Source organism: Labrus bergylta, chromosome 9 (genome assembly GCF_963930695.1).
Source record: "Labrus bergylta chromosome 9, fLabBer1.1, whole genome shotgun sequence".
NCBI lineage: Eukaryota > Metazoa > Chordata > Actinopteri > Labriformes > Labridae > Labrus > Labrus bergylta.
The window spans coordinates 10,030,278-10,056,969 of NC_089203.1; the positions used below are offsets into that span (position 1 = coordinate 10,030,278).

The window sequence follows — 26,692 nt, forward strand, 5'->3', positions numbered from 1 at the left end:
TTTTCAGCAGAAAGGTGATACCCAGGCTGAGCAGCTCAGTGGAGACGGCTACCATGCCAACGGACATAATTTGGAGGTGTGGACAGAACCAGCGATGGAAGCTGCTGAACTTCGCAGGCCAAGACTGTCATTTAGCGACACGTATGTAAAAAATTCAGGGTCTTTCATACACACCAATATGTTTGCTTTTTATACATTTTGCAAGGGTAAGGTCAGTATTTTGACAAAAGATGCAACCAGTTTCAATGTAAGACATTGGCTGTGGTTCACAGTTCACTGAGATGGGCTCATAGTTCATGCTTGAAACATCTGCAAACTGCAAAACTGTAGTAGGAGACAGCATCTGTTCTTTGTGCACACGTTATTCCTTCTAGAAAGCTGATATAACTTGTTTCTTAACCAATGGATTATTACTCTCCTTTGGGTAAGGTTAAGAAAGTCATCTTTGAAAACACCTTGACCCCACTGCTGGCCATTTCTGACTGAGCTTAGAATATATTTATTCTGTTAAGGTGGGGACAATACACAGATTGAACATGTATTATCCATATAGTTATTACAACACTTCGTGATCAGGTATAATTGGTCCAGTCTGATCCACTCTGGTATAAGTTATAACCACACCAAACCCCATGCACAAAATAACACCCAATACAATTCAGACCAAGTAGTAGGATTCTAAAAACTAAGTGGATCCAAGTGCTCCTCTAATGCATGTCTCGCTTTAAAGAAACAATATGTACATTCCACCAATCAATACCACAATAACAAAAAATGACATAGAGGCTGGCGGGGAATCATGGGAGTTCTCTCTGCTACTCCCAAATGAACTCCTCATTCACTGTAGTTAAGATGAACGGGCAACAGAAAATGTTTACCGACGATGTATCCAAGTATAGTTTACATGAGGTTTTTATCACAGCAGCACATACAGCAAACAGAATGGCTGCAGTCTTTGATGTCACATCGGGTGTTTCCACGGCAACGATAAACGAGTCCGTCATAGCGGCTCTGTCATGGCGTCTGCCACGCCAAGACACGTCCCGTTACAACTATAAAATTACAGAATTCTCTAGCTTTAACAACTGTTAAAAATATTTAAGGTAATGTAAGTACTCAACAAAAAAAACTTTAGAACAGGTTTAGTACATTTTTTATTAAATTTCAATATTTTAATGTAAACATTGACATGAAATTCTACATATTGTACATTTAAAACAACCAATCTAATTTGTTGGCTAATACATCTCCATGGAATGTATAAGCCCGATGGAGATCTTTACGCTCATTGTAGTTGGTGATATATCTGGAACTACCTCAACACTGGTTCAGATGTGTAAAAATCTGGAGAGATGATCCATGTTGTATTTATTTATCCCAGAGGGTTTCTTTAATATTCATTAAAGGCATGTTTACTTCTGTTATATAAGGTTATGTGAAAACCTGAGGTATGTATAACTGGGAGCTACCCATGATTAATGATTATAAACTTACAAAGATATTTAAATGCTAACTCTGAGCTATTTTAACATGATTAACATGTCAGTAATTATCTGCTATTTCCAGGGTCCACGGTGCAGACTACTACATGCAGGAGGCCAAGAGGCTGAAACATAAGGCTGATGCATTGGTAAGATGTTGACTCCGTCTGCAACTTTCAGAAACGCGTGCGCGCGCACACACACACACACACACTGACACAGGAGGCAAAGCGAAGCCTGACAGTTAGAAATACGGTTATATGAGGTAAAGTATTTAACAACACAGAATTTTGTCTTAACTTAAATTGTGTGTGTACTTTTAGTTATCTGTGAGTCATTGCTGACACATCTCAATAATAAAACAATGATGGATTCCTCATCAGGGACTGTACTGTCTAATATCTTCTATTTACTGCACAGTTTGTCTCTGAGGGAAAATTGTGTTTAAGGAATGATGATGTCTGCAGGATTATATAGTGTCAAAGGAGCCCACATGGCTTTGCATAAATAACATTTATGAAGATTTTTTATTTGACTTGCAATTATCTTAACAACTATTTCTATGAGTTTTTTTTCCCAGATTCATCTTACATGCCTCTGACGGTAATTGTCACCTGCATTTCCTCTTTCTTCCTCTCGCTGTATAGATGGACAAATTTGGTAAAGCCGTGAACTACACAGATGGTGCCCTCTCCTTCATAGAGTGTGGAAATGCGATGGAGAGAGATCCACTAGAGGCCAAATCCCCATATACTATGTACTCTGAGACTGTCGAGCTAATCAGGTATGGAATAAATACGTTTTAAAAAAGTGGCCTTATCACATGCATAGTGTTTTAAGGCAGTGTGTTTAGCACCCAAATATCCTTCGTATGTAGACAGTGCTGTGTAGCCTTAGATATTTTTACGAGACCTAGTCAGTCGGTGCACAAGCCGGTCATCAGAACAAGCAGAAAATTTAATTTTGAAAACATTGTCTGTCTGTATAATAATAACTGCCTCCCTTCTGCAGGTATGCCATGAGGTTAAAGAACTTCACCAGCCATTCAGCCACCGTCGCTGAGAAGAAACTAGCTATGTTGTGGTATGCTTCTATTTTTAAATTTGTGCATCCAAGATGTGTGTGTGTGCGTGTGCGTGTGTTTCATGTGATTTAAATGTGCCCTGATAATGGATTTAATTTAATTTCTGCAGAAATCCTGTTTGTAAATGTCTGAATATCTCACACATGGCGCAAAATGTGTCTTTGTTATTTTCTACATGAATCAGTGCCCAGGAAGTGTTAAAGGCAGGGGAACTTGGGTAAATGTTAGCACCAATGGGTGTGGCAGGTGTGGCAGCTGTAGCATTCTTATTTTAAAGTATTTAGAAAGTGACCAAGAAAAACCTGTGTTATATAATCATGGTGCATTCCATTTTGATAACTTCTTTGTGCAAACGCGAGGGGAGAGGGGTTAGTGGTGTGTGTGTTTGTCGCTTTGGGAGAGCGGAGGATTCAGTACGGTGGAGGTGTCGCCAAACAGCATTTTGTTTCGGTTTCATGCTGGTGCTCAAGGGCGACATCTTCTGGATGAAAAAGTCGCAGATTCTTTCTTTATCGCTACCTCTTACACACCTCGGCAGGATTTCTCCTGAGGTGTGATTCCTCCGCGGCCCAAAAAGTCCAACTGAGACAAACATCAAGATCACGTCTCTCTATGTAATACACACCAAAACTGTAACACTCACACACTCTCACACAACAAAAAGCTTGATTTATAATGATGCTCGAACACATAACTTTAACCCACAATCCTGTCAGCAGAATAATACAAAGGCTGTGCTGTGCTCATAGAAAATATAGGCTTTTCCAGCAGCAAGAATAAGTAAATACATGTTTCCAGCCTACCTTTATTTGATGTTTTGCACACAGAACGCTCAGTCATCATGAGATCTTTTCGGACACTGTGGTCGTCCTCGAGATTTATGTAATCAATGAATTTATGTAATCAGTGAAGTTATACTGTTGTACCTCAATGTACTCTTTATTTGGAATAGCACACGTTTCTTTTTGTGGGAATAATTTCACAATTATAACTTCATTCCAATCATTAATATATGACTTACTTAAACAGTATATAGTTCTTGTCTGTTGTCTTCTGCATGTTCAGAGCACAATGGAGGGAGAGATGTTACATTAGCATGCTAGGGCCCTCTCTTTCTAAGAATAAAGACTGTAACCCACCATGTAAATAGCAATGTATCGGCCTGCAGGTGAACATGGCTCTTAAATACGATTGAAGTAGTCAGGGGGGGCTCTCCTGATCACAGAGCGATTATACATTTCAGAAAGGGTAGGTCGAGATGAACCGATTATTTTGCTGGCCTGACTAACTATGCAGGAGAGGGAGTTGTATCAGGATGAGAACATGGAATTGTTTGTACAAGCCATGAGTAAGAGTACTTTGCAGGACCCTGCATACAGACAAAGTGAGCATGTTTGTTTTCTTAGAGACTCTCTGTACTCGTACAACCATTTATCAATTTTCATCTCATACAGAAACTTCTTCTTAAGAGAGATTTTTTAATGCTATGATACTAACTATTCTCACATTTGGGATCTGTGATTTATTCTCTATTCAAAAACATTCCTCAAGAATCGAAAGCACTCTTAATGTTGCTTTAACCTTTGGCTTCCTCAAAGTAATCAAAGAAACCTCTGTGTGCTCTGCAATAAAAGACTTCACATCACAAGCTAAGATGTGGATTTTCACATTAGTGTGGCAGCTTGAAATATTGGCCACAGTCTTTACTTCGCTGGAGATCCTCTTAATCCATAAGGAGTTGTGGGGCATTTTTTGAAGTCAGAGTGAATTTTTGTAGAAAACATGAAAATAATATGCGGCATGAGGTTTCAAAGGGAATCTTCAGACGTTTCATCTGCCTCCTAATGATTTTGTTTCCATAGTAACCGCTGTCTGTCTCTGCTGTATCTGAGGATGTTCCATCTGAAGAAAGACCATGCTGTCAAGTACTCCCGGTCGCTCATGGAGTACTTCAAGGTAAAAGGCAAAAACATTGACATAAATACAGTTTGACACAGACTTTGTTCTTTTTAATCTTTCTCTCTCTTTTATTTTCCTGCTCTTTTGTTGAAAAATATGGAAGCCAGTTATAATCCCTGAGAAGAGAAGATTATATTGGTGCATGTGCATTGATGTTGTATTACTTTGTGAATCCATCCTTATCTTTAATAAAATTGTCTTAATTAACTTAAGCTCTGCAACATGTTGTTTCATAATGAAACCAAATAAATATAATCTAAGCTAAGAATCTAAACTAAACTAAATTGGCAAATCGACTGATATCAAGAAATTATCCAATACCAGTAAAAAGTCTAACAAAAGGTTAGACCAGTCAAAAACACCAACACATTCCTCAGTAAAAAACATGGTTACGAACATAACCTAAAGAAACAAGTAGAACACCTTGAAACAAGATGCAATACAAGTTGTTATCCACACATGATAAGACTTGTGATTATGAAGCCTGTTGTTGCTATGTAAGAAGTTTATGAAATCCACTCTGGAGTCTGACAGCTGCCGCACATGAACAGTCGCTACACGTTTTATGTACATCCAGAGATCAGTTATTTCCATTTCAGACAAAGCTATTGGTAAAAAAAAAATTGGACCGGACAACCCACTGGTTTAAAATAAAAACAACAAAGAAATCGCTGAACAAGCAGTTTTCCTCTCATACTTTGTTTGGATGGGCAAGACCAACGTTTGGGTGGACAGTTATGTATATGACTGACAAAATGAAAAAAATATGACTTCTGATTGCATAATTTCACTGTCCTTCCTGTGAAAAACTAAATATTTTGACTGTGAGGCTTGATTTTTCTGTCTTTTTATGACCCAGAATTCAGCCAAAAGTTCCCACCAAGCAACCTCTCCCTGGAGGACCAATGGGAAGTGAGTATACGTGCACACACACACACACGCCTATCACACGCCCATCACAAACCACTTTCATAAAGATATCTGAGTATTTGCAATTCAACAGATTAAAACATTGCAGTCACTGACAGCTGATTGGTCAAACAAACCACTCAAAGAGTTCAATTTCTTGAAGATTTGAGGCAGAGATTACAAAGTGGGCTGTTGAGCGTGCCAAAAAAAAGTGTGAGGTGAGAGGGCTTTAGCAAAAAACGTACATATTTTCTTACTTTTTCCACCAACTATACATCTACAAAATAAACAAATAGCATACTGTATCATCAGTTTTCCAATAAAATAATAAAAACATTTGTTTGTTTGCTTGCAGGGATAATGTGAAATGTGACACTCATAGGGATGAACCCAATGAGATTTGAACTTTCTAGTTCCCCTCAGTTTTTAATGTCTCACTGGTCTTGTTTTAGGGCCCCAAATCCTTTTTATTTTGTACATTTAGGGTTTGACAGTTATGGAATCTTTTGGGGACGATACCGATATCTATATTGGGGAGAAGGAAAATTGATAGAAATATATCAGTTGATAACTTTTTTGTTAGATCTACGTTAGATCTGTAGAGATAGATATGGATATAGATATGCACATTTATTGCATAAATCCCTAAAATGCAGTTATGAAACATGTGTGGCAAAGATATTGCATGAAGACAAGATGGTCACTCAACTGAAAAGTAATATACTTGCATCACTGCTTGACCCTCTGGAAAGCGCACTCTGCTGACGAAAGACAACTGCTAGTGTAGTACAATGAAACTCAAATTAAATGCTGTTTGACTGGTGGATAAAGCTAGAAACATCAACGCATATCTGTGAAAAAATTATATAGTGGATTAGCATATCCAGATAGTCACTGGATATGCTAATATCGGCTGATTTTATTGGCTGGCCGAAGATAAAGACACGCTAGAGCTGGAATGAAAGAAAAACATATCAGTGATCTCTATTACTTGTGTTTTTTGTACTTTTGACACCACCAAGCAGTCTTGGTTGTGATCAGTGATGTGATTTTCTTTCATTCAAAATCTAGTGGGTCTTTTTCTTTGAAAACAGAAAACTAAGACAGTACTTGGCAGACAAATTGGATGATAGTGAATCTGTTTTGAAAACCTCACCCGACAGACTTAAGTTCCCATTTATTATTTTGTCAAGTAACCAACATTTCCTCAAGCACAGAGCCTACATGTTTCATTATTTTTCCTTTTAATGAGACTCGATTCCTGTCTACTGTGTTCAGGGTCAAAGAGACTCCATCTCCCCCATCACTCAGCCCCTCTCCAGCAAGCAATGGAGGAGGAAGCGGAGATGCAGTGGGAGGATCTGGAGGCTCATCAGGCAATGTGGCGATTCCTCAACGGATTCACCACATGGCAGCCAGTCATGTCAACATCACAAACAACATTCTGCGGAGCTATGACCACTGGGAGACAGCTGACAGACTAGCCACTAATAGCCAAGGTAGGACTACAATCCAGTTTCTGCTTCGATATCCTCCATGCAAGCTGTGTTGTTTAAAGAATGGAATGTTTTAGTGTTGGTCAACAAAGTTATATTTTCTTGCTTTCAAAATCTTGTGCAGCCCTCATCAATGCAAAAAAAAAAACACTTTCTAAAGCTTTCAAAACACTCATTGACATCCGAGATATGTCTGCAGAGATCTGCCTTTATGCTGCTGTGGAAACTGAATAGTAGATGAAAATCTCAAAATGCAAGTTCAATTTAAAAATATATCATACGGCTTAAAAAGAAAGTCGACAGAACAGACACATACAGGAAGAAAGAAACAGAAAGAGGGTGGATGAGGCGATGTGTGCATAGACCAGAGGTCAAAATGTGTGTCTACAGACAAACTAACTTAGAGGGGACTTTCAAAGACTTCAATGCGTACAGTCAAAGGGCCCTATTCTACACCTGGCACAAAGGACCTGATGAGAACCCAAGTGTTATTGCTATTTCGTTTGAGCTCAGCTGATACATCAGGTGTTATACAGAGTCATGTTCTGCCGTGCAATGGTCGCTAGTTTCCCTTCGACCTGCTTAATTTGGTGCAAGCCATCTCTGATTTATAATCTTCTTTTTCACATTTTTGGTTTCCCTTCAGCTGCTCTGTCTTAGAAAAGCTGAAATAAATCTTCAAAAATCAAACACAGTTCCAGACTGACTCCAAGCCCTCTAGCATTTTCTCACTCGAATGTGCACTTGCTAATAAACTGAACAAATACACATGCTTGCATCGTTCCAAGAGCTAGATTTTTTTATACGCCTCAAACATAACAATCAGAGCCATCCATACGCTTGTTCACATGGAGTAAAATAGCCTGTCCAATGTTATGCACGCAGTAGAAAGTTGACCATGGATTCCAGTTTCAAAAATAAGCCAGCTGAGGTTGACACATCTAACATCTGAGGACTGTGTCTCTTTCTCATCCTTTTACAGAGTTTTTCCAGGAGCTGGACTTAGTGATGGAGCCATTGAGTCAGCAGAGCAGCATGACTGAACTGGTCCGGTACATCAGACAGGGACTACACTGGCTCCGCTTGGAGGCGCACCTGCTCTAAGAACTGGTCCAGCACAAGATGAAGATAAGAAAAAGAAATAGGCCTGGGAAGTCCAAGTGCAATAAAAAGTCAGAGGAGATTCAGGAAGATGTTTATATTCCTGACACCACCAATGTTAATATAAAAGCATAGACGGGTTGACTCATTTCACAGAAATGCCCATGCAGTTGGAAACTGAAGGACTTACTTTGTATTTTGAAATAGGAATCAAGGGATAACTTTGCCTTTAAGAAGTGTAGGTTAAATTCCTGAAATTGAAATCTCCAAGATAATAAAGAGGCTCAACAGTTACTGATCTGCTCAAGCAGTGGCCAGTAAATGTGTTTTAAGTTGGGACAAGGAGTAAAGCCTCAGGCTTCTATTGATCAGAATAAAGTATCAAGGAACCTGCTGGTAAAGGAAGGGTTCAGCTACAACCAGAAGAGCTAATAATAATAATAAAGAGGCAGAAATTATTTCAGTCATTAAGTCAGAGCCGTTTGTGACCTGGAATTTGTGGTTTTCTGATTTAGAAACATCTGGGGTCCGATCTGGAATATGTTAGTACATTGCAAGCCTCACAAGTTGAATATGATGAAGTCTGTAGCTAGACTGAGGAGGACAAGACTGTGTAGGGTTGTCAGCTGAACATGGACACTTCATGGTTCTATAAATGGGGGCACTCTTCAAACAGAAAAGGCCTTTCACAAGTCTTAGTTTATTATTAATGAGATTGTATGATATTGAAATCCTGTAATTTCTAAACAGTTATGCACCCACCATGGTGTCAAACTCTTGCTAAAGCAAAAAACGGCAAGTCTGAATATAATTTGAAAACAATAAGGCTTAATGAGATCTAATCACTTTAATCTCATTAAGGCTCGTCTTTGTTTCCCATTGTCCGTCATGTGCAGGTGTTGGTGCAAATATGTATACCGCTGACTGCCATGTCTATCTTAAGCACTATCTGATTGGACAAGAATGATTTTTGTATATTGTGTATATTGTAATGTACATACTGGAATTCTTGTGATTGTTTTTGAGTCAATTGTGAAAAATTCCCTGTGGATCAATCCTATGAAACACATTTTTTTCCCATGTGAGTATGTGTTGGTGTGTGTGTGTGTGTGTGTGTGTGTGTGTGTGTGTGTGTGTGTGTGTGTGTGTGTGTGTGTGTGTGTGTGTGTGTGTGTGTGTGTGTGTGTGTGTGTGTGTGTGTGTCTGAGTATTAGTAACTCTGTGCCTGAAATTACACAGACACATACGATCAGTTTTTTAACCCTTATTGGCAAAAAAGGAAACTCTTTTATTTTAGTGAGGTTAAAAAATTAAATGGCATGGGGTTAGAGACTTCAAATATTAAAGTCAACCCTGGATTACTATGATGAAGTAATAGGGCCACGTTAAAGACAATAAGGTAGTTGTTTATTTTGAGAAAAAAGACATAAAAGTTAGCTATAATTAAACCAAATGTTCATTTAAAGGTTCGTATCAGAATTGCAGCCAGCCGTATGCAATAAAATGAAGGACCTGGAGCATCTTGTGAAATTATACTTCAGTATAGGTTTTACGTGTAAGGAAATACTTATTCTTATGGCACATTGGCACCACATTGTCATAAGTATCAGGACTTTGGAAATACTGTGCAAGAAACAGAGTCTACTGTATCTAAAAGAAAGAACCTTGCTGAGGAAAAAGTCTCTTTTGTTGTGGAAGAAACAGCTTGCTCACACTGGCAATCTGTACCTTGCCTGAGCACACTTCACCCCTAAAGTCCAGTTCGTTTGACCAGTGTGACCGCTCTGTGCCGTGCTCAGGCACGGTACACTTCCTTGGCCATGGCACACTTCGGAGAGGTGTGCTCCGGCACGGTACAGTTCATGCACGAGCATGCGGGTAAACAACATAAACGGCCTTCATTATGGAGAAATCCGGAGTGTTCCATCTGTATCTGACTAAAATGACTCAAAGTAAAGAAAGAAAGTCATGTCATGTTCTTCGATGTGCGGACGCGGACTCGGCTGCGTCTGCACATCGAAGAGCTCATAATGCTTGGGCTCATAATGGAAAGCCAATTTGCTCCTGAGGTTCCCTAGCCTGCAAATCAGTCTGTGTAGAAGCGGGCCATGATAAATGACCGCAGACATAAAAAGCATGAAAGGTCACACATAATACTCTTCGTCAACCAATTGAAATAAGTCACAGAGCTCCCCAAAACATTTATTTGAAGTTTCTTGTTATAAATCCACTCTGATCCTGTATTTGATTTTGCCTATAAACCCCTCTATTTCAGCCCTGCTCAGAACAGGCTGTTTCTGTGTCTGTAGCTTTAAATGCAAATATCTGTTTGACTACACCTCTCTGGGTGGCTCGGGCTTTCTCACTCCATGCCCATAATGTTAACGGGGAGAAGGCAGACTCAGAGGGCAGAACAAACACCTAGCTGTGGGAGTGTCAGCCACCTGGGGGAGGGGTTACTGCCCTTTGTGATGTCATGAAGGGAAAATCTCCAGCCTGTTCGAGGTTTGAGCACATTTTCTGAAATTTCTGAAAAGTGGAGCAGGCAAAAGACAGAGGATAGACTTCCCTCATTTTAGGGGGGTTTAAACACATGTTAAAGTGTATTTTGCATAATTTGTGACCTTTAAATTATAAGAATCTACACTTTCAACCAAAACTGCATTCAAATTAATGATTGACTAACTTGATTAGGTGAAGGTCCCTGTTGACTGATGTCTGGACAAACAGCAGTTGAAGCTGAACCCGGTCAGCCTTTCTATTAGACAGCCCTTCTTCGGTTTCTTGAGCTGGCTGCTCTTCTGTTATGACATCAGTTACAAGACGTCAAATCATAGCCTACTAGCCTACATTACAGCCTACATGGCTATGATTCAAATGTAAAGTTTTAGATCATGCTATCATAGCAGAATGTGTATGAAAATCAGTGGAGATTTGGAAATGTATTGTCACTTTGATAAAAACAAAACTCAAGTGCCTTTATTTCTGTTTGTTGGGAATTGCTCTATTTATTTAAAAAGAGATACTCTAAATGATTTTTCATACCATATTGGTATAAATATGAGATTGTTTTTGTAAAGTCGAGTGTTTCCATAAGCTTTTAACTGGTGTTTATGACAACACCAGGGTCTGGCTTTAAGAATATTGTGTTATTTATTGTGTTGAGCTACGTTATCTGCTGTTTTCTGTCCAAGATACCTGACAAACTGAAACAACTGCATGCAATAAAGGATAGCTTCAGACCAAGAACTACTTCTGTCCATTGTGAAAAAAAGATCCATTTCAACATGAACCAAAACACAGAACCATTTTCAATGATCAAAACTATTATTAAACTATTTATTCCTACATGAAAAACAATGATATCAAGACTTTATCATAGTCAGCAGATGGTAAGCTAATTCAAGCACAAAGACTGACAAAAGTTGTGGAAGGTGAAAGATTTAATCTTACTTAACTCTCTTAAGTTCTTGCTCCAATCTTGCAGATACATTCCTAAAAACGTTTGTAATTAATGTTTTTGTCTTCCTGATAATTTGTAGGAATAATGAATCATTTAAAATCGAGAACTTTTGTCCATCTTGATTTGTCTGTTTAACCAAAGTGTATTACGTTTTGGTCGTCAGTGTTACTTGCTGGATTTTCTTTCAGCTGATTTAAGTAACTACACCGTAACTAATCAGGTTTTGTGTGATTCAGATTAGAGGTTCATTTGATTTTCTAGCTGGTCATGAATGCCTGGTATTTGGATTGTGACTCTAAACAGTCAAGCTGGCTGTGTACCTCTGCTCTCCCTGTGTTTGTGATATGCTAAGCTAACTAGCTGCTGACAATTTCTTTTTATTTTGCTTCACTGGACAGTTTTTAAAATGCTTTGGTGACATCCTCCCATGAATATCTTCATGACAACATTTTCTATAGTGCTCACATGTAATTGCTGAAGTTGCAGGGAGTGGGGTTAGGGTCATTGGCAGGCATACTAAGTGACTGACTTTCACAACACAGACCATGGTTTGGAGTCTGCAAGCTTGTCATTTAGGTCGAGAAACCAATGATGTGATCTTCAGGAAAGATTTGACTTGTATTTTTAGCGTAAACATGAGACATGAGATTTGACAAATTGAAAAAAGTAACATTTTCTCATTAAGGTATTAAAAATCCTGGTTGACTTCGACTTTGTTTTTCCTGTTGCTAAGTAGTTATATTGAAATGTAATGTTTGGGAGATGCGACTAATTCAGACCACAAGAGAAGTAAAACTCATCAAGCTGGTAATTAAGTTTTATCCCAAAGGGATCAAATATTCCTGGACTTGTGATTCCTCATCTGAAAGCCTTGACATGTTTAAGATAAATGGTAGATGTGACAGTCCAAACTCTGTTACACCATGTTGTATTTTCTTTCATATTATTTGAAGTCATGAAGCTCTGTCAGTGCATCCCAAAGACAAAACTCTGTAGCAGCTAACCCATGAAACTCACAAACTGCTTCTGTTCATTGGTTACACGTTGATAGCTGATCATCAGTGTTGTTTAGTCCAGTTCAATCAATGTTTTGTTTTATCGTTTTAACAGTGACGTGACTGGTTTGTGTTAATTTCACAAAATGGTCCTTATTTTTAACAACATGCAGCAGTACAATCAATCTTTTTGATATAGTGCTGTAATATTAATTTTAAAAGATTGCTCTGCTGGTCACACTGCATTTGACTATATGCAATGTAAATATTTTTAATACATGTCCAAACCAAACCCCAAACACACGGGAATCAGAGAGCGACTGACGCCCAGGAACAGGAACCTTACAGGACAGCTGGGATCGGCTCTGTTGAATGAGCTACAGTATAGCATCAGCGCTCATAAAATGATCACAACTAGTTCATCAAATGCAGCCAAACAGAATCATTCCTGCTGCTGGTGTTCTTACAACAGAAAGTTAAAAAGAATTGTTAATTTTTTGACAACCAATTTGTTAAAACACTTTTTTGTAGAACTGCAAAAAAAACGAGGGTAATGTTTTCCTCTCTGATTTCTGTAATCTGCCAGAAAGCTTTGTTTTCCCAATATTTTTTTTAGCTGACTCTGAAGTCATCCTGATAAATAGATAATGGAAGGTATTCTTTATTCTCACGACGACACAGGTCTGTTCTGGACATGCTAACATGTAACTATAATTACTCAGTTGTAAGACTTTTTTTGCACAAGGAAATATATTAGAAAATTCATACGAGTACCACCTAGACCCTGTTAGAATAACATGGTAAAGTGCATTTTGCATAATATGTGACCTTTAAGGGGTGCTTGCAGTGATTATTATTCTTAACTTTGAAGAGGGATATGTAAACTGGGCCCTGACTCCTGTTTTTATGTCAACTGGGATTATTGCTTTACAGCTCTTCTTCCAAACTATAGATGTGATATGGCTAAACATAAAACCTAACCCTTGGAAAGAAATCATATTTCCCAAAATGATGGTCAACCATCACTTTGTAGCTGATATGAAGCAATTGTAATAGGGCCTTTAATATAAAACATAAAATATAAATTATTTGACTAAAAAAGATTAAAAATTAAGTTAATCTAGGCTTTTCTGTCAACCAGGAACAATCCAACCTGTTTCCAATTTTACAGTCAATACAATAACTTTAATAGGCAGCAAAATAATGTCAGATATATGAACCAGTAATGTTTACCTCTACCAAGGTTGTTTGTAAGGCGTAACTGCCTTTGGTGCAGTTATTGTAGAATAGCATTTATTGTTTTCTCCTGACACCAATGTGTTCAATTAATCATGAAGGAGTTCAAACCTCCCAACGGCCACATCAGGGGAAAAAAAAACTCACCCTCTTTTTTCTCAAAGCAAAGGACCATTTTACTAACAAACCATGACGATGGTTTTTATTATACAAATCATGTGCCATTCTTTTAGTTTTGTTAAGTAAACAGATCAATTATTGGTGATCTTAATTGGCTATTGCAATAATAAAACTGGGGCAAAGATCTGTTTAATGATGTTAAATGTTGTGCATTACACATTTAAAACATAATACAAGCCGGTCAATTGTTTTGTTTTAGACACACAGCCACATTTTGCCTCTTATTCATCTTAAGAAATCTCTGTCTGTTCTGATTTACATCACTAGCTTAATGCGATATTTTAAACATCCCCCCCCCCCCCCCCCAAGACCACCTCAGAGCAATCCGCCTAGTGTCAGATGTTTTAAAAAATTTGCACAATATTATTTCTGTTTTTTTTATCAGTGCTTTATTTTGAGCTTTTATACGGTTCTTTTTTTAAATGAAGATGTTCTATGTGCTGATTAGAAATTGTGATGCAGTTCTATTGTTTTTAAATATTAAATGTTGTTTAAGAATGGATTAAAATCTGTTTAAAACAGTAGTACTGTCTCGTGGTCTTGTCTGCGTCTAAAGCTTTCTTAAAGATCTGTTGGGATTATTCTTGAGTCTGTCATGTTTTCAAATGAGACCAAGCTTGTTATGAAGCTTCTGGTTCAGTTCAGATAGCATGAAAATATTAATAATAATATGAATAATTGGAATTATTTTCATTTAACAAACACGTTTTCAGTTTGCAACATGTCAAATGGGTAGAGGGAATAATCTGGAGTTTCTGGAATTTGAGTTCTCAAGGTTTTCCGTCTTTGTTTTTTGGGGTTTTTCTGCCTTATTCAGGACTAACCATGTTTGATTTGGTCAGACGACCTTGGAGCCTGTCAGAACAGCACATCATTAATGTGAGAGCAAATATTTTGGGACAGCATGCGTTTGAACTCGGGATTGAGCTCTTTCCATAGAAACACATGAAGGAAACTGACAGACTAACTCCCTTAACAAAATATTGTTTTTGTTTAAAAATGCCGGCAAGCTAGAGTTTATTAATGAAAATCAGTACATTTACATGTGAGTGGTATGGATCTTACAGCTTACTTTGTTCGCGTTTTAATGTCATAAAATGCAGTATTGAAAATATAACACTGTTTATCATTCCTTTTATATTCACCTTTGTTGAGAGATAATGAAGTAGACCAGAAGCGGATGCATTAATGATGTAAGTTTGAAAACCTAAGATAGGAACTAATTTGACATTATTCTGTTTTGTTTAACATAATTTATTAAGGATTGTAATATTTCCATTTCTTTTATTGTCTGTTCCTGGAGAAAATTAAAAAGATTAGGGCCCCAACTGGCGTACGAACATTTCCACACAAAGCTTGGTATTTATCAACTTGTACTTTTACTACTAAGCAATGTGTTTTAATATAAGTACAGCTCTGACCATGCTTACACACAGAACCTAGAGGTAAAAGATTGAAAATATATAAAGAAACCAATACGAAAGACAGCTTTAATAGGCAGGTACGGGAGGTGTTTGACCCTGGAAGGGCATATGGTTTTTGACCGCTGAGGTGGCAGGCGGCATTGAGAAACCGCAGCTGTATTGTTTGTTTGTTTGTTTTGTTCAAATGAATGGAAACTGATGGACACTGTATTCACTTCGCATGGTGCTGCAACAAACGGATTGTATTATGTTGCAAACCAAAGACACGCCTGCAGAAATGTTATTGATCAACAAACAGCAAACGGTATCGTATTGACCTATGACAGTACAGCGCGTCAGCCAGGTCACTCCTGGGAGTCAAAGCACATCGGCAGCTTTAGTATTGGACTAAGCTTCTATATTTTTATTTAAATGATCAGCAGCATAACTGTAAAAATTATGTGTTTTAGTAAATACATTTCTTTCTTGCAGAAAGACCTCAAATTAAACTCGCTAATTTTGTCATTAATGGCTTGTATGTGTCACGTGATGTGCCTTAAAGTGCTTATTTTTGTTGAAAAAATTGCATTATCATAAAAACCACATAGGCATTTTGAGAAATTATGGGTTTTCGTATCGGAAAATGATCATAGTGATGATGATGATCATACGCGGTTTAGTATAATTTTAACAAGACTGTTGGGATAAATATTTACCGCCATGAAGTGGATTACTCTTTGAAATTAACTCACCAAACGGAAAATCACCCCTCAGTCTTAAGTCTCTAACTAAACTCTTCTCCTCTGTCGCCCCCTGGCTGTGGAACTAACTTCCAAACTCAATTCGACCTGCAGAGTCCATTTGCACCTTTAAGAAAAAGCTAAAGACCCAGCTCTTTCATGAATACCTACAACCTTAATGATGAGGATGACAATGGTTTTATTTGATAAAGACGATTTTAAGACGGTCTCTATGCTGTTATCATCACATCAGAATACAGACTAACACTCAGTGAGCTTGTAATCATACGTTACTAGAAACCATCAGGTCAAGCTTTGTGGCAAAAAATATTTTATTTCATCTTATTTTTACAATCCATTTAAAGCAGGCAAAAATATATAATCATGTTGTCCCTTTCAATTTTGGTAAACAAAGTAAAAAACTAACCAAATGCACTCGTAGTCCTAATATACAGGAGGGGGAAAACTTATTTTAAGGCTGAACTGGCCTGAAAGAGAAGAACAAGTGCTTTGGATTGAATCTTTTTTCTTTGTTTAAACCAGATCTGTCTGTCTGTCAATCTGTTCACAAGAGGTGAACCAGGAATTACCAGTGATAGCACCTAATACTGAATAAAAAGTGCATTATAAGATATATCAGCCGTCTCTCTTTATGGATGAGTTTCTGTCAATCTTCCCTTTGAACTGCTCTCTCCGTCCATCTGTTGCATTTCATTATCATCATCCAACCTTCTTCCTATTCGTCTTCATCCCTGCTGTGAGGTAGAGGAGCTGCAGCCTCATCTTCACCTGTAGACTCATAGTCTGGATGACAAACAAGTCAGAAAAGAAGTAAACAAGGAAGTCGGGCTGTTTCCGAAACTGCATACTACATACTCAATGTGACGTCACATTAGTATGATCTGAAATCATAGTACGCAATTTTGTGTATGCAAGAAATACCCTGATGTTAAAAGGATCGCCAAGAATTTTTACGTATGAAACGGGTGCATACTAAAACGCCCCATAATGCATTGCGGCGCTCTGACTTTCCAATCGCAGAGCTCGCCAGCCAACTAGCGGCTTAAAATAAAAGTCCGGTGCTGATAAACATTTTACTAAATAATACTTAAATGACTACGTAGCTGTATTAGTAATGAACGTTTGAATATCCTCTCAACAGCAGAGGTAATCTGGCACTACTACCCTGACGCCCAGCCACCACCGTCATTTGTGTTATTCCCGAAACTACCACTGTCCTCATTCATGCACGGCTTGCTCCGACCTAAACCTTAACGGCAAGAAAGTATGACAACAGGAACGCAAGTAATACAAAGGAGAAATCCTTCCTGCATATTATCCCATTTTTCTTAAGAATGAAGTATGTTTTTGTGTGAATTATATTTTAGCATGTTGCTAACGGCACACTAACTGTTGGGTTAAAATGCAGTATGTGGTTTCGGACACAGCCAAGGAATTAAAAATGAATAAAAAAAGAAAATTGGGTCCTTGACTAAAATGAATTCAAACTTACATGAGGCAGACTGGCCATCTTTCTGTGTAGAACACTGTGGTCAGAGTCGCTGTATATATTTTCATCCTGACCAGGGTCATCTGCTGTCATGTACAACTCTCCAGCATGGACATCAGATACATTCACCTAGAAGTATGATGGACAAATGTTATCTCTTAACTGTAATTTAACAAAATAATGTGCCAGTTGAGGCAGATGTATCAATCTGTTCACACAACACTACTCCCCCGCCTGAACCTCATGTGTTCAGACCCAGAAGAATAATGAAGAGTAAAGACATGAAGTAGGAGTTGCTCATGTTGTGTAGTTATGTTCTACACCAACCTGAAATGTTTGAGGGTTGAATCCCAACCAAAGAGTGTATCTGTAGTCCCAGGAGCGTAGAGAGTACCCCATGATCTTTATGTCTTTGAGGTCAGGGAGGTCAGAGTTCACCTAGGAGAAGAATGTGTTTCTATTACCGTATCTAAACCTGTAAAAACTTGCACTGAAAGATCAGGATGATAAGGAAGCACTTACACTTAAAATAGAAAACACTAATGAAATATTATTTGAATATTGAAAGGATTGAACAAAGAAGAACTATTTGAAAGCATATGGAGCACGATGGTTGTGGCTATGCTTGTGTGTGTGTATTTTTTATTGTTGGTGCTTGTGTATGGTGGATATGCATGATAAGGGATCAAATACAACCTGTGAGATTAATTTACTACAACAGTTTAGTAATTGTGAACGAAGGGTCGAACAAATGAAATGATAGGATTTTTTTGTTTGAAACTATGATTATTACTTGCGTTGAAACACTGATATACTAAGACTCTTTTCTCACTCACTTAATAAAATGATAAAAAGTCTTGAACATGTGCAGAAGCCTCTCTGCAGTGCTGTCTGACCTACAGCTGCTGGATTACACTGAGATGAGCTGATGAACTAATTTTAGTCTGCCAGCGTGTCCTGGACAGAGATGAACCTACAGCAGGTGCAGCACTCCTCTCGCTTTGTTAGTGCACAGATCTTGTGATTTAGCTGGTGACACTCATTGAAAACATGATTTTACTCATTTTTTACTAGTAACATTAAAATCCGTTTAAGGTATTTTTAAAGGCTGCTTGCTGGATGGAAGAAAATAATGACTGAACCTTTAGACAGCAAATGCATGCTTTGTTATTGCGTTAATACACACTACATCTCTGGTACCTGTGGTGTATCAGCAGGCCGAGGGTACTGGCTAAATGATATGGCCTCCTCATGTTCTCTTCTTTCTCCGTGTCGGAAGGTGTAGGCTAGGTTGTCTCCTTCTGAACACAACTCCTCCTGAAAGCAAGAAAACGGACCAACGTAAAGGAAATTAATATCTATAATTACGAATGCTCATGGCATGTGTGTTCTTCTTCTTTACTGAGTGTATGCTTGTTCATGTATTTGGGTTTGCAATGTCAGAAAAACAAATCAGCTCCATCTTTACAAAGATGGCTTCATAATCAAAGTTCTGTTCTTGTGGTGCAATTTGTAGGAAATGTGCATGAAGTAAAGGAAATAAGTTTGTATGGAGGATTCAACAAAAAGAATCCTACAAAACACTATAGTCACTATTAGTGTTCAAATTTCCCGCTTTACTTAAAATCCCAGTATTTAAGTACTAACAATTTTTTTAAAGGTTTATTTGGGGGATTTCATGCCTCTGTTTTGATAGGATGGTGGATAGAATTAAAATGGGGAGAGAGAGTGGGGAATGACATGCAGAAAAGGAGCCACAGGTGGGACTTGAACCCGGGCCGCCAACTTGGAAGACTATACAAAATAATATAAGTATTTTACCGTTGCATTATTCTTTAATAAACAAAGAATAAAACAGTAAAGTACAGTATGGTCTTAAGTGCACAATTGTGCCTGACCTGAGCAACAACCCTAGTGCCCCTAGTGGAGAGGGGCGTCATTACAAAACATTTCACTGAATCACTATTGGATTGGGAAAATAATAATTGCAATGAATTGATGAATGGATATTTTAAACCAGCCGTATCATCCAACCTTCACAACAGGGTCCTAAGTCTCTAACTAGACTCCTCTACTCTGTTGCACCCCGGTGGTGGAAGAACTACCAAAGTCCATTCGATCTACAGAGGACCTTTAAGAAAAAGCTAAAGACCCAGCTCTTTATAAACAACTATGCACATGATGAGAGTGACGACAACAGCAACGACATTTAGGATGGTTTTGACGCTGATTAGAGATCTCAAGAACAGCTGTTGATGTCAATGACATTCTGTTAGCTTTGCCTCTGTCCACTTCCTTTCAGCACCTGTGTGTCCGATCAGACTTAAAGCTGATGTACATCACTTTGGATAAAAGAGTCTTATAAATGAATTGTACATTTTTAGGTTTGGGTATATTTGTATCCTTCTGATAATAATCAAATGATAGAGCAAACAAAAAAAGAAGTATTATTTTACCATTTTTCCATTGAACTTCATTATCTAAGAAGTTATCTGTCCATAACCCTTAGTAATGAATACATAAGGAGCGACTAAATCAAGTCTTAAGAATAATAATGGATTAAAGTTAACTTGCATACCTGGAAAGAAACATCAGGACAAGGTTTGGGTGCTCTGAGGCCAGCCAGGTAGGAAGTGGTGGGAAAAACATCCACCAACTCCACCATGTTTCTTATAACTTTAGTAACTGGAAGAGAGAGGGGTCAGCCAATTAGTGAGTCCGACAGACACTGAGACTAAAATCTACTGGACGTCTGCTCTTTCATCATCTTTGCACCATTTGTGTTTGAAGTCAAAACTAAGCATGGCAAAATATCAAAGTGTATTCCTGACTAAATACTTTAGAGTGCTCTTCAAGTCAAAGACAAACTGGCATATTAAACATGTTTTTAAAAAAAAAAGCCATAAACACTGACACATACATATAGCACACATGATGGTTAGAACATTTGTTTCATGTTTGGGTCAGTTTAGGGGGGGGGACTTACTGTTAAAGCTGTGCTTTGATTGGCTGAAGACATCGATAAAAGGAAAGGAAGAATTTCTCAGAGTTGTGATGCCAGGAACACAGAAAATTAGAGGGACGCGTGTGGTCACATCAAAGTTAGAATATTTAGCCCATTCGCCGTGTTCCCCCAAAGACCAACCTGCAGCACAAGGGGAGCAGACGAAGAGAGCTGTTTATTAAAAAGTGTGGACAGAGGGGATGTAGAGAAAAGTCAAATGATGCATCTTATTTTCATACAGATAACACTAAGACACAAAAAGGACAGAGGGAGTCACTGCTGATATTTTTCATACAGACTTTAAAAATGATGGCGTTGATTGATGTTTACTGAGTTTGTTTATCTAACACTCATGGAAGGAAATTACCTAAAGTGTCTTCGACTGAAGACGACAACTTAAATGTTGTTTCCATGCAACAGTTTAAAAAAAGGACACCAGTAAAGAAAACATTTTTTTTTTTTTTTTTTAAATGCAACAAATATTTCAGAGGTTATTGAACAATATGCAAACACAACATTGCCATCTGGTGGTGAAACACAAGCTAAACTTCACAAGCCTGCAAGCATTACTTTAAGACAAACTCCAGAGTAATGTGGACTAAAGAATCATGGACATCTGAGTATCTACTGACCGTGATCCGAAGTGAACACCACCATAGTGCTCTCAGCCAGCCTCAGCTCATCAAGAGTACTAAGCAGCCGCCCAACTTGAGCATCCATATAAGACACAGCAGCATAATAATGCTGACGGATACGCAGCTTGAAGACACAACACATCATATTATTAGTGTTCATTTCAGAGGGCGGTGAACCAGTTTGTTCAAGATGCGAGAGCAGCTCGTACCTGAAAGTCTTTAGGAATGGGTCCATAGGGGAAGCTGATGTTGAGTCTTTGAACATCATCTCTCTTCCTCACATCCAACCAGGGGTTGTAGGCCACAGGTGGAAGGAGTTTAGGGACCATGGGATCAGGGGCTAAAGTCATTTGGTCTATGGGATATAGAGAAAGGAACTCCTGCAATATACAAACAATCATTTCAAAAGCTTGCTTAATAAAAGGAGGTTCACATTATGAAAGCACTTTGTGATCAACTGGTTTTAAACAGCTTTTCCCAATAAGAGGACAATTCAAAATGATATCCACAATTTTACTACTTAACATCATAGACTGTAATTATTAATGGACGCAGCCTGAGTGATGTCACCCATCTGTTACTGCAGGGGGCTCTGGAGGCTCAGCAGCCGCCATGCTGGAAATCCTGTCTCAGCCTAACTTTTAGTCGACCTAACGACAGGCTGAGAGACGGAGCTGTCAATCATGTCAGCTACGCGTCTAACTATGGATAACACGAATCGTTCATAAAATCAAAACTGAGCCGTTTGAAAATAAATTCGCCCCCCATGCAATGTGAACCCATGATGACAGATTTCTGAAGTTAATCTATATTATCATCTATGTTATATTATTGTTGATTGTTTTTTAAAAATTTGCTCCAGCAATAACGGTTGTTACCATTCATGCCAATAAAGCATCTTGATGAAATAATGAAAACATATGAATTGCTAAAAGGCAGTCCAACAAGTTAACGGCATGCAGTATATTCTTCTGAAATGTATTTGAGCAGCCTTACAAAGAGATAGAGATAGGATACAGAACGTATTTCACTTCCATTACCATCAGTGCTACCTGTACCTTTGTCTCACTAAAACGTACTAATACCCTTGTTATGCTGCAGTGAATGTAATTTATGTGTTCGACAACACAAACTACAACATAGCAAAACACTTGTATTAACAGTTTAAACACTAACAACGACTAAAGTCACATTTAAGAAGAAGCGACATCATTCGCAATGGATTGTGGGATGGTTAGTTCCTTTACTCCAGATGGAAATTATGTACACGGTCTCGTACCTTTGCATTTTTCTCGGTTTTAAACTCTGTTTTCGCGCCGAATCAAACTTACTATAGTCACATGGATTGGTGTAGCTGGTTTTTATGGTTACAGGCTTCAGTCTCTTGATATAAGGATTTTTTTCTGATGTCAATGGAGGATTTCAATGGGAAAATTTACTTCAAGAACCAGAGCCGCTGAAAATGTGGGCAGTCAGTGTTGAGCTCTATCAAAACCAACTATTGAGTGACACATTTCAGTATTCCTAAACACAACAATTTAAGTACATGTAGTCCCATGTCCTCAGCTCCCACATGTGTTTATTGTGAGTATAACAAAATCACTGTGACACCAGCTATAAAATGTAAATTCTTTAAGCCCCTTGAAGCAGCAATCATTAGGGCCTGAGCCCGAGAGCTACCTTCAGAGCACTTCAACAAAAAGGCTCCACAATATACATGTTTGGTTTTTGCAATGATCTAACCATTGTGTGCATTACAAATCAAATCAAACAGGCTTTAGTGGTGTAAATATCAAGTCATGTACCTGTGGTATCCTGAAAGGTATGTGTGGTTTGTGGAAGCCCACGGCTAAGAAGAAAGGAGTGCCATCATTGGCCTGACTTTTCAGTAACCTCACTGCTTCCTCTGTGCTCTCCAGGTCGGGCAGGGTCCCTCCAGGCTGCTCCGTTACGTTCACTGCACAGAGTAAGTTGGTGTGGAGTTCACCATCCTCCCCTTTGCACATCTGGAAACAAAGTATATGTATCAAGTATGCAAAGTTGATAATCTTCTGCCTCGCCATGTTCAGGAAATGTGAAAGAGAGGGAGGTTGTTACAAGTTAAGGGGGCTTTTACATTTCAAGACGCAGAGTATCAACGCAAAGCTGAAAAGTTTCTGTCGGTCAATTGGTGGTGGAGATCTTAAGCAATGTAGTAATATAATCGCTTTTAAAAGAAAAGTAAAGAAATCATTTTATAAAGGGATAAGGAAGGGTGATCAGAATCACTGGAGGTTTGTCTGTGATTATTCAGTATGTCAGGCTTTGTTTATATATAGTGTAGGAGCAGAACATCAAGATTATCACAGCTTCCTTTTAGAGGCAGAAACCTCGAGCAGAACCAGACTCATGTTGAACAGCCCTCTGCTGAACTGTGTCTGGACTGGACAGCGGGATAGAGGGAGATGCAGGAAGAAGGACACAGACAGAGCAAGAAAAATAATGATTAAGATTAAAAGAGAACAGCTCCTGCAGGGATCTCCATTTCAGTGAATGTACTAACTCAACAGTCAGTAAGAAATCAGGTTCACTTTCTCATTCAAAATAGAATTGTTGCCGACTTTCATTTCTGCTTATCCCTCTAGACTCATCAGGCATGAAAGCATCATTTTTAGAGAAGTGAATATCTTTGAATCACATGATAAGTCTTCTGTCAAGACATTTTACAAAACTGACAAACACAAAAAACTGTTCTGCTAATGAGATGCTACAATGTTCTGTAGTGGAAATAAATGATAGTTGCATTCTTGCTTCTTCGTCTGCCACAACATGAGGGAAAAGCCAAACTAAATTTAAGCTCTTTTATCCTATTGTTTTCTATCAGTAGAGTAATCATTAAATGGTAAATGGACTTTAGTTTGTATAGTTTTCTAGTCTGCTGCATAAACTGTTTGATGTGTGGGAACTGATTGGAAAGTGTGCAAGAGATCCTCTTCCTTTTGCGTACCTTTTCTTTCTCATATCTAAAAGAAGGTGGGTGGAAGGCAGGGATGGACCAGCTGTAGGGGAAGTCATCGGTGTGGTTAGAGGCAACACCTCAAAGGAAAAGACAACACAACCATAGTTACCGTTAGAGATGCACCAATCATCTTTTTTACACACACAGATGGTTTTGTCTTAACCATGAGAATTATTGTTATTGCTGGTATTACATGCAAGGCTACAAAAAGCTGTTTTATTTCTTGCTCAAAGAATAAAAATGAAATTCGTAAAAAAATGATTCCCTGAAATGTGGAAGCAGTAATGACTGAGGTTTACAAATGAAATATTTCAAACTGAAGTGTAAGAATTGTTGCTTTTGATCATATAGAAGGAGTTGTTCCATCTCGTCTGAACATCGTCATGGAGACGATTTGAGGACACTTCTTACAGTTCAGTCTGAACGTCTGTCAAAGTGAGACTGTGCAAGCTGAGAACGTTTATAGTGCCCAACCATCTTTCTTGATGTGTGACACGGATCAGTCAGTGCCGTCAGTCTGATATCGTAAATTACTTCAATATCTGACCAGATACTGATATTAGACAGAACGGTCCTGTCTATGGTTACTATGCAATTAAAGACATGTGAAGACTTCCATGAAGTAAACAAAAAGAATCATGCAGACTGGATTCATCTCAAAAATGTGCTTTAGACCAGTGGATCTCAATTGGTGGGTCGGGACCCAAAAGTGGGTTTTGGAGTTGTTTTCAGTGGGGCGTGAAAGTGTGCCTGAAAAAAAAAACAAGTGTCCAAAAAAAGTCTAAAAAAAACTTTTAAAAAGATGTTTGTTTGTTTGTTTGTTTCAACTCTTTGTTCTGTCATATGTTTTGCACCGTCCGCAATTTGGGTCGCGATTTCTCATTAAGGAGTTGGTGGTGGGTCCAGAGGCTAGACCAGTGGTAACCTCTGCTTTAGAAATATCATTAACTAACAAATAATTATTTTTAAGTTTAGCTTTTACAGTCATTTTTGGTACAATGCATTTAGTAGAGTTACTGTATTACTGCTGTGCCTGCATGCACTGATTTAAAGAACTGTATAATAATCCATAAAGCTTGATCTGTATTCAACATGTATATCATCTTACCTGGATGAAATACCTTGCCCACAGACATGGTGTGGTAGCCCTTAGATTTAAAGTATTGTGGCATTGTTGTGTAGTTTCCAGCGTGAACTCTCCAGTAGGAGTTAAAGTCGTAGAGCCTGGTCGTGTCTGGTCTGCGACTCGTTAACATTGAGATACGGCTGGGCGCACACACGGCTTGCTGAGAGAAGAAAGAACAGATTCAAAGATTTTCAGGAGGTTTAACGATCCAATTCATCTCTCAGATGAATTGACTGCAATAGGCAACTATAAGAAAAACAGAACCACAAACTGACCTGTGCATATGCATTGAGGAAAACGTTGCTTTTGGATGCCAATTGGTCAATGTTGGGTGATTTTACTACAGTGTCTCCGTAGCAGCCCAACGATGTCCGCAAATCATCTGCCATGATGAAAAGGACATTTCTCCTCTCTGAAAGCAAAGAAAGCCATACTTGACTTTTAAACGGACATACAAAGCAATGAGTTAAGGCACAGTTGACAGAGCGCCGACACTGACTACTAAACTACATCTGGTTAAGGTGCATTAAGTCACCATGGTGCAGTTTTGTGGAACAAACTACATGCTGACCTGAGGTCTCTAGAAACTGTAAGTTCTTTTGAGAGCGGTCTTAAAACATTGCATTTCGCTTGCACCTTTGGCTGCTAGTGTGTGTGTGTGTGTGTGTGTGTGTGTGTGTGTGTGTGTGTGTGTGTGTGTGTGTGTGTGTGTGTGTGTGTGTGTGTGTGTGTACATACGGTGCATGGTTGGTGTCTGGTCCCATGTGTGTTGTATGGATGGTGCAGGCTCCTTTTCTAAATGTGTTTTGGATTTAAAATGTGCTTTGAATCTATTTGTGAAATTTTCTTATGAGTTTGTATTGTGTTTGTTTATTTTCGTCTTCTGTAAAGCACTTTGGGTTTACACACTGTGTGAAAATGAGCAGTAATAACACTATACTGAGAAATCATTCATTCAGTCTGTCAAACCCACACTTGACCTACAACATTTTAAATAAAACCTACAAATAATGCTAAAAGAATAACTGCAAAATTAATTTAATACCGCTGTAGATTTCACATGTGACATTTTCCCATAACCTGTTACCTATAAGATCATGATAAAGTTTAAACACTAACATTACCTCTTCTGGTTGAAACAGGGAGAGCCAGCGAGAGAAGAAACAGGACAGGAAGCCATATCCGGACACATTGGTACATTTTGGTTGAGCGGAAAAGACTTGACTACTCAAGATCTTTCACATCAGGTTTACTTCAGAGTTAATCTTTCACCCATCCCTCCTTCTCCCCACCATCTGGTATCACAACAACAACAAAAGTGTGTGGTCTTCGTCTTTAAACAACTTCCTCATTGTCGCGTCAGCACACTGGT

At 38.4% G+C, this 26,692-nt stretch overlaps 2 protein-coding genes across 2 annotated transcripts in view; one reads left to right on the forward strand and one right to left on the reverse strand.

The window, feature by feature from the left end:
* Positions 1-14,428, forward strand: part of aff2 (AF4/FMR2 family, member 2) — a 99,251-nt gene extending 84,823 nt beyond the window's left edge. The window contains exons 19-26 of the mRNA XM_065958606.1: positions 11-141; positions 1,567-1,630; positions 2,129-2,265; positions 2,493-2,564; positions 4,428-4,521; positions 5,384-5,436; positions 6,712-6,932; positions 7,912-14,428. Of these exons, the coding sequence (XP_065814678.1) occupies positions 11-141; positions 1,567-1,630; positions 2,129-2,265; positions 2,493-2,564; positions 4,428-4,521; positions 5,384-5,436; positions 6,712-6,932; positions 7,912-8,033 (894 nt within the window). The 3' untranslated portion in view covers positions 8,034-14,428. The remainder of the gene's footprint in view (positions 1-10; positions 142-1,566; positions 1,631-2,128; positions 2,266-2,492; positions 2,565-4,427; positions 4,522-5,383; positions 5,437-6,711; positions 6,933-7,911) is intronic.
* A 1,927-nt stretch (positions 14,429-16,355) lies between these two features.
* On the reverse strand, positions 16,356-26,668 carry ids (iduronate 2-sulfatase). Its single transcript, XM_020634408.3, has 13 exons — positions 26,445-26,668; positions 25,596-25,732; positions 25,303-25,480; positions 24,183-24,271; positions 23,002-23,202; positions 21,406-21,576; positions 21,194-21,320; positions 20,544-20,702; positions 20,136-20,242; positions 18,758-18,874; positions 17,885-17,995; positions 17,561-17,686; positions 16,356-16,851 (listed from the first exon to the last, which is right to left on the reverse strand). Exons 1-13 carry the CDS (start codon positions 26,518-26,520, stop codon positions 16,768-16,770), a joined length of 1,683 nt encoding a protein of 560 aa, XP_020490064.2. The 5' UTR covers positions 26,521-26,668; the 3' UTR covers positions 16,356-16,767.
* Positions 26,669-26,692: the final 24 nt, after the last annotated feature.

Excerpts from the sequence above, each read along its gene's own strand:
- ids (XM_020634408.3), bottom strand. The coding sequence starts at position 26,520 with ATGTACCAATGTGTCCGGATATGGCTTCCTGTCCTGTTTCTTCTCTCG. Across the intron at positions 20,703-21,193 it reads GGTGTTCACTTCGGATCACG|GTTGGTCTTTGGGGGAACAC; the intron begins GTCAGTAGATAC and ends CTTGTGCTGCAG. Across the intron at positions 20,243-20,543 it reads ATCAAAGCACAGCTTTAACA|TTACTAAAGTTATAAGAAAC; the intron begins GTAAGTCCCCCC and ends TCTCTCTTCCAG.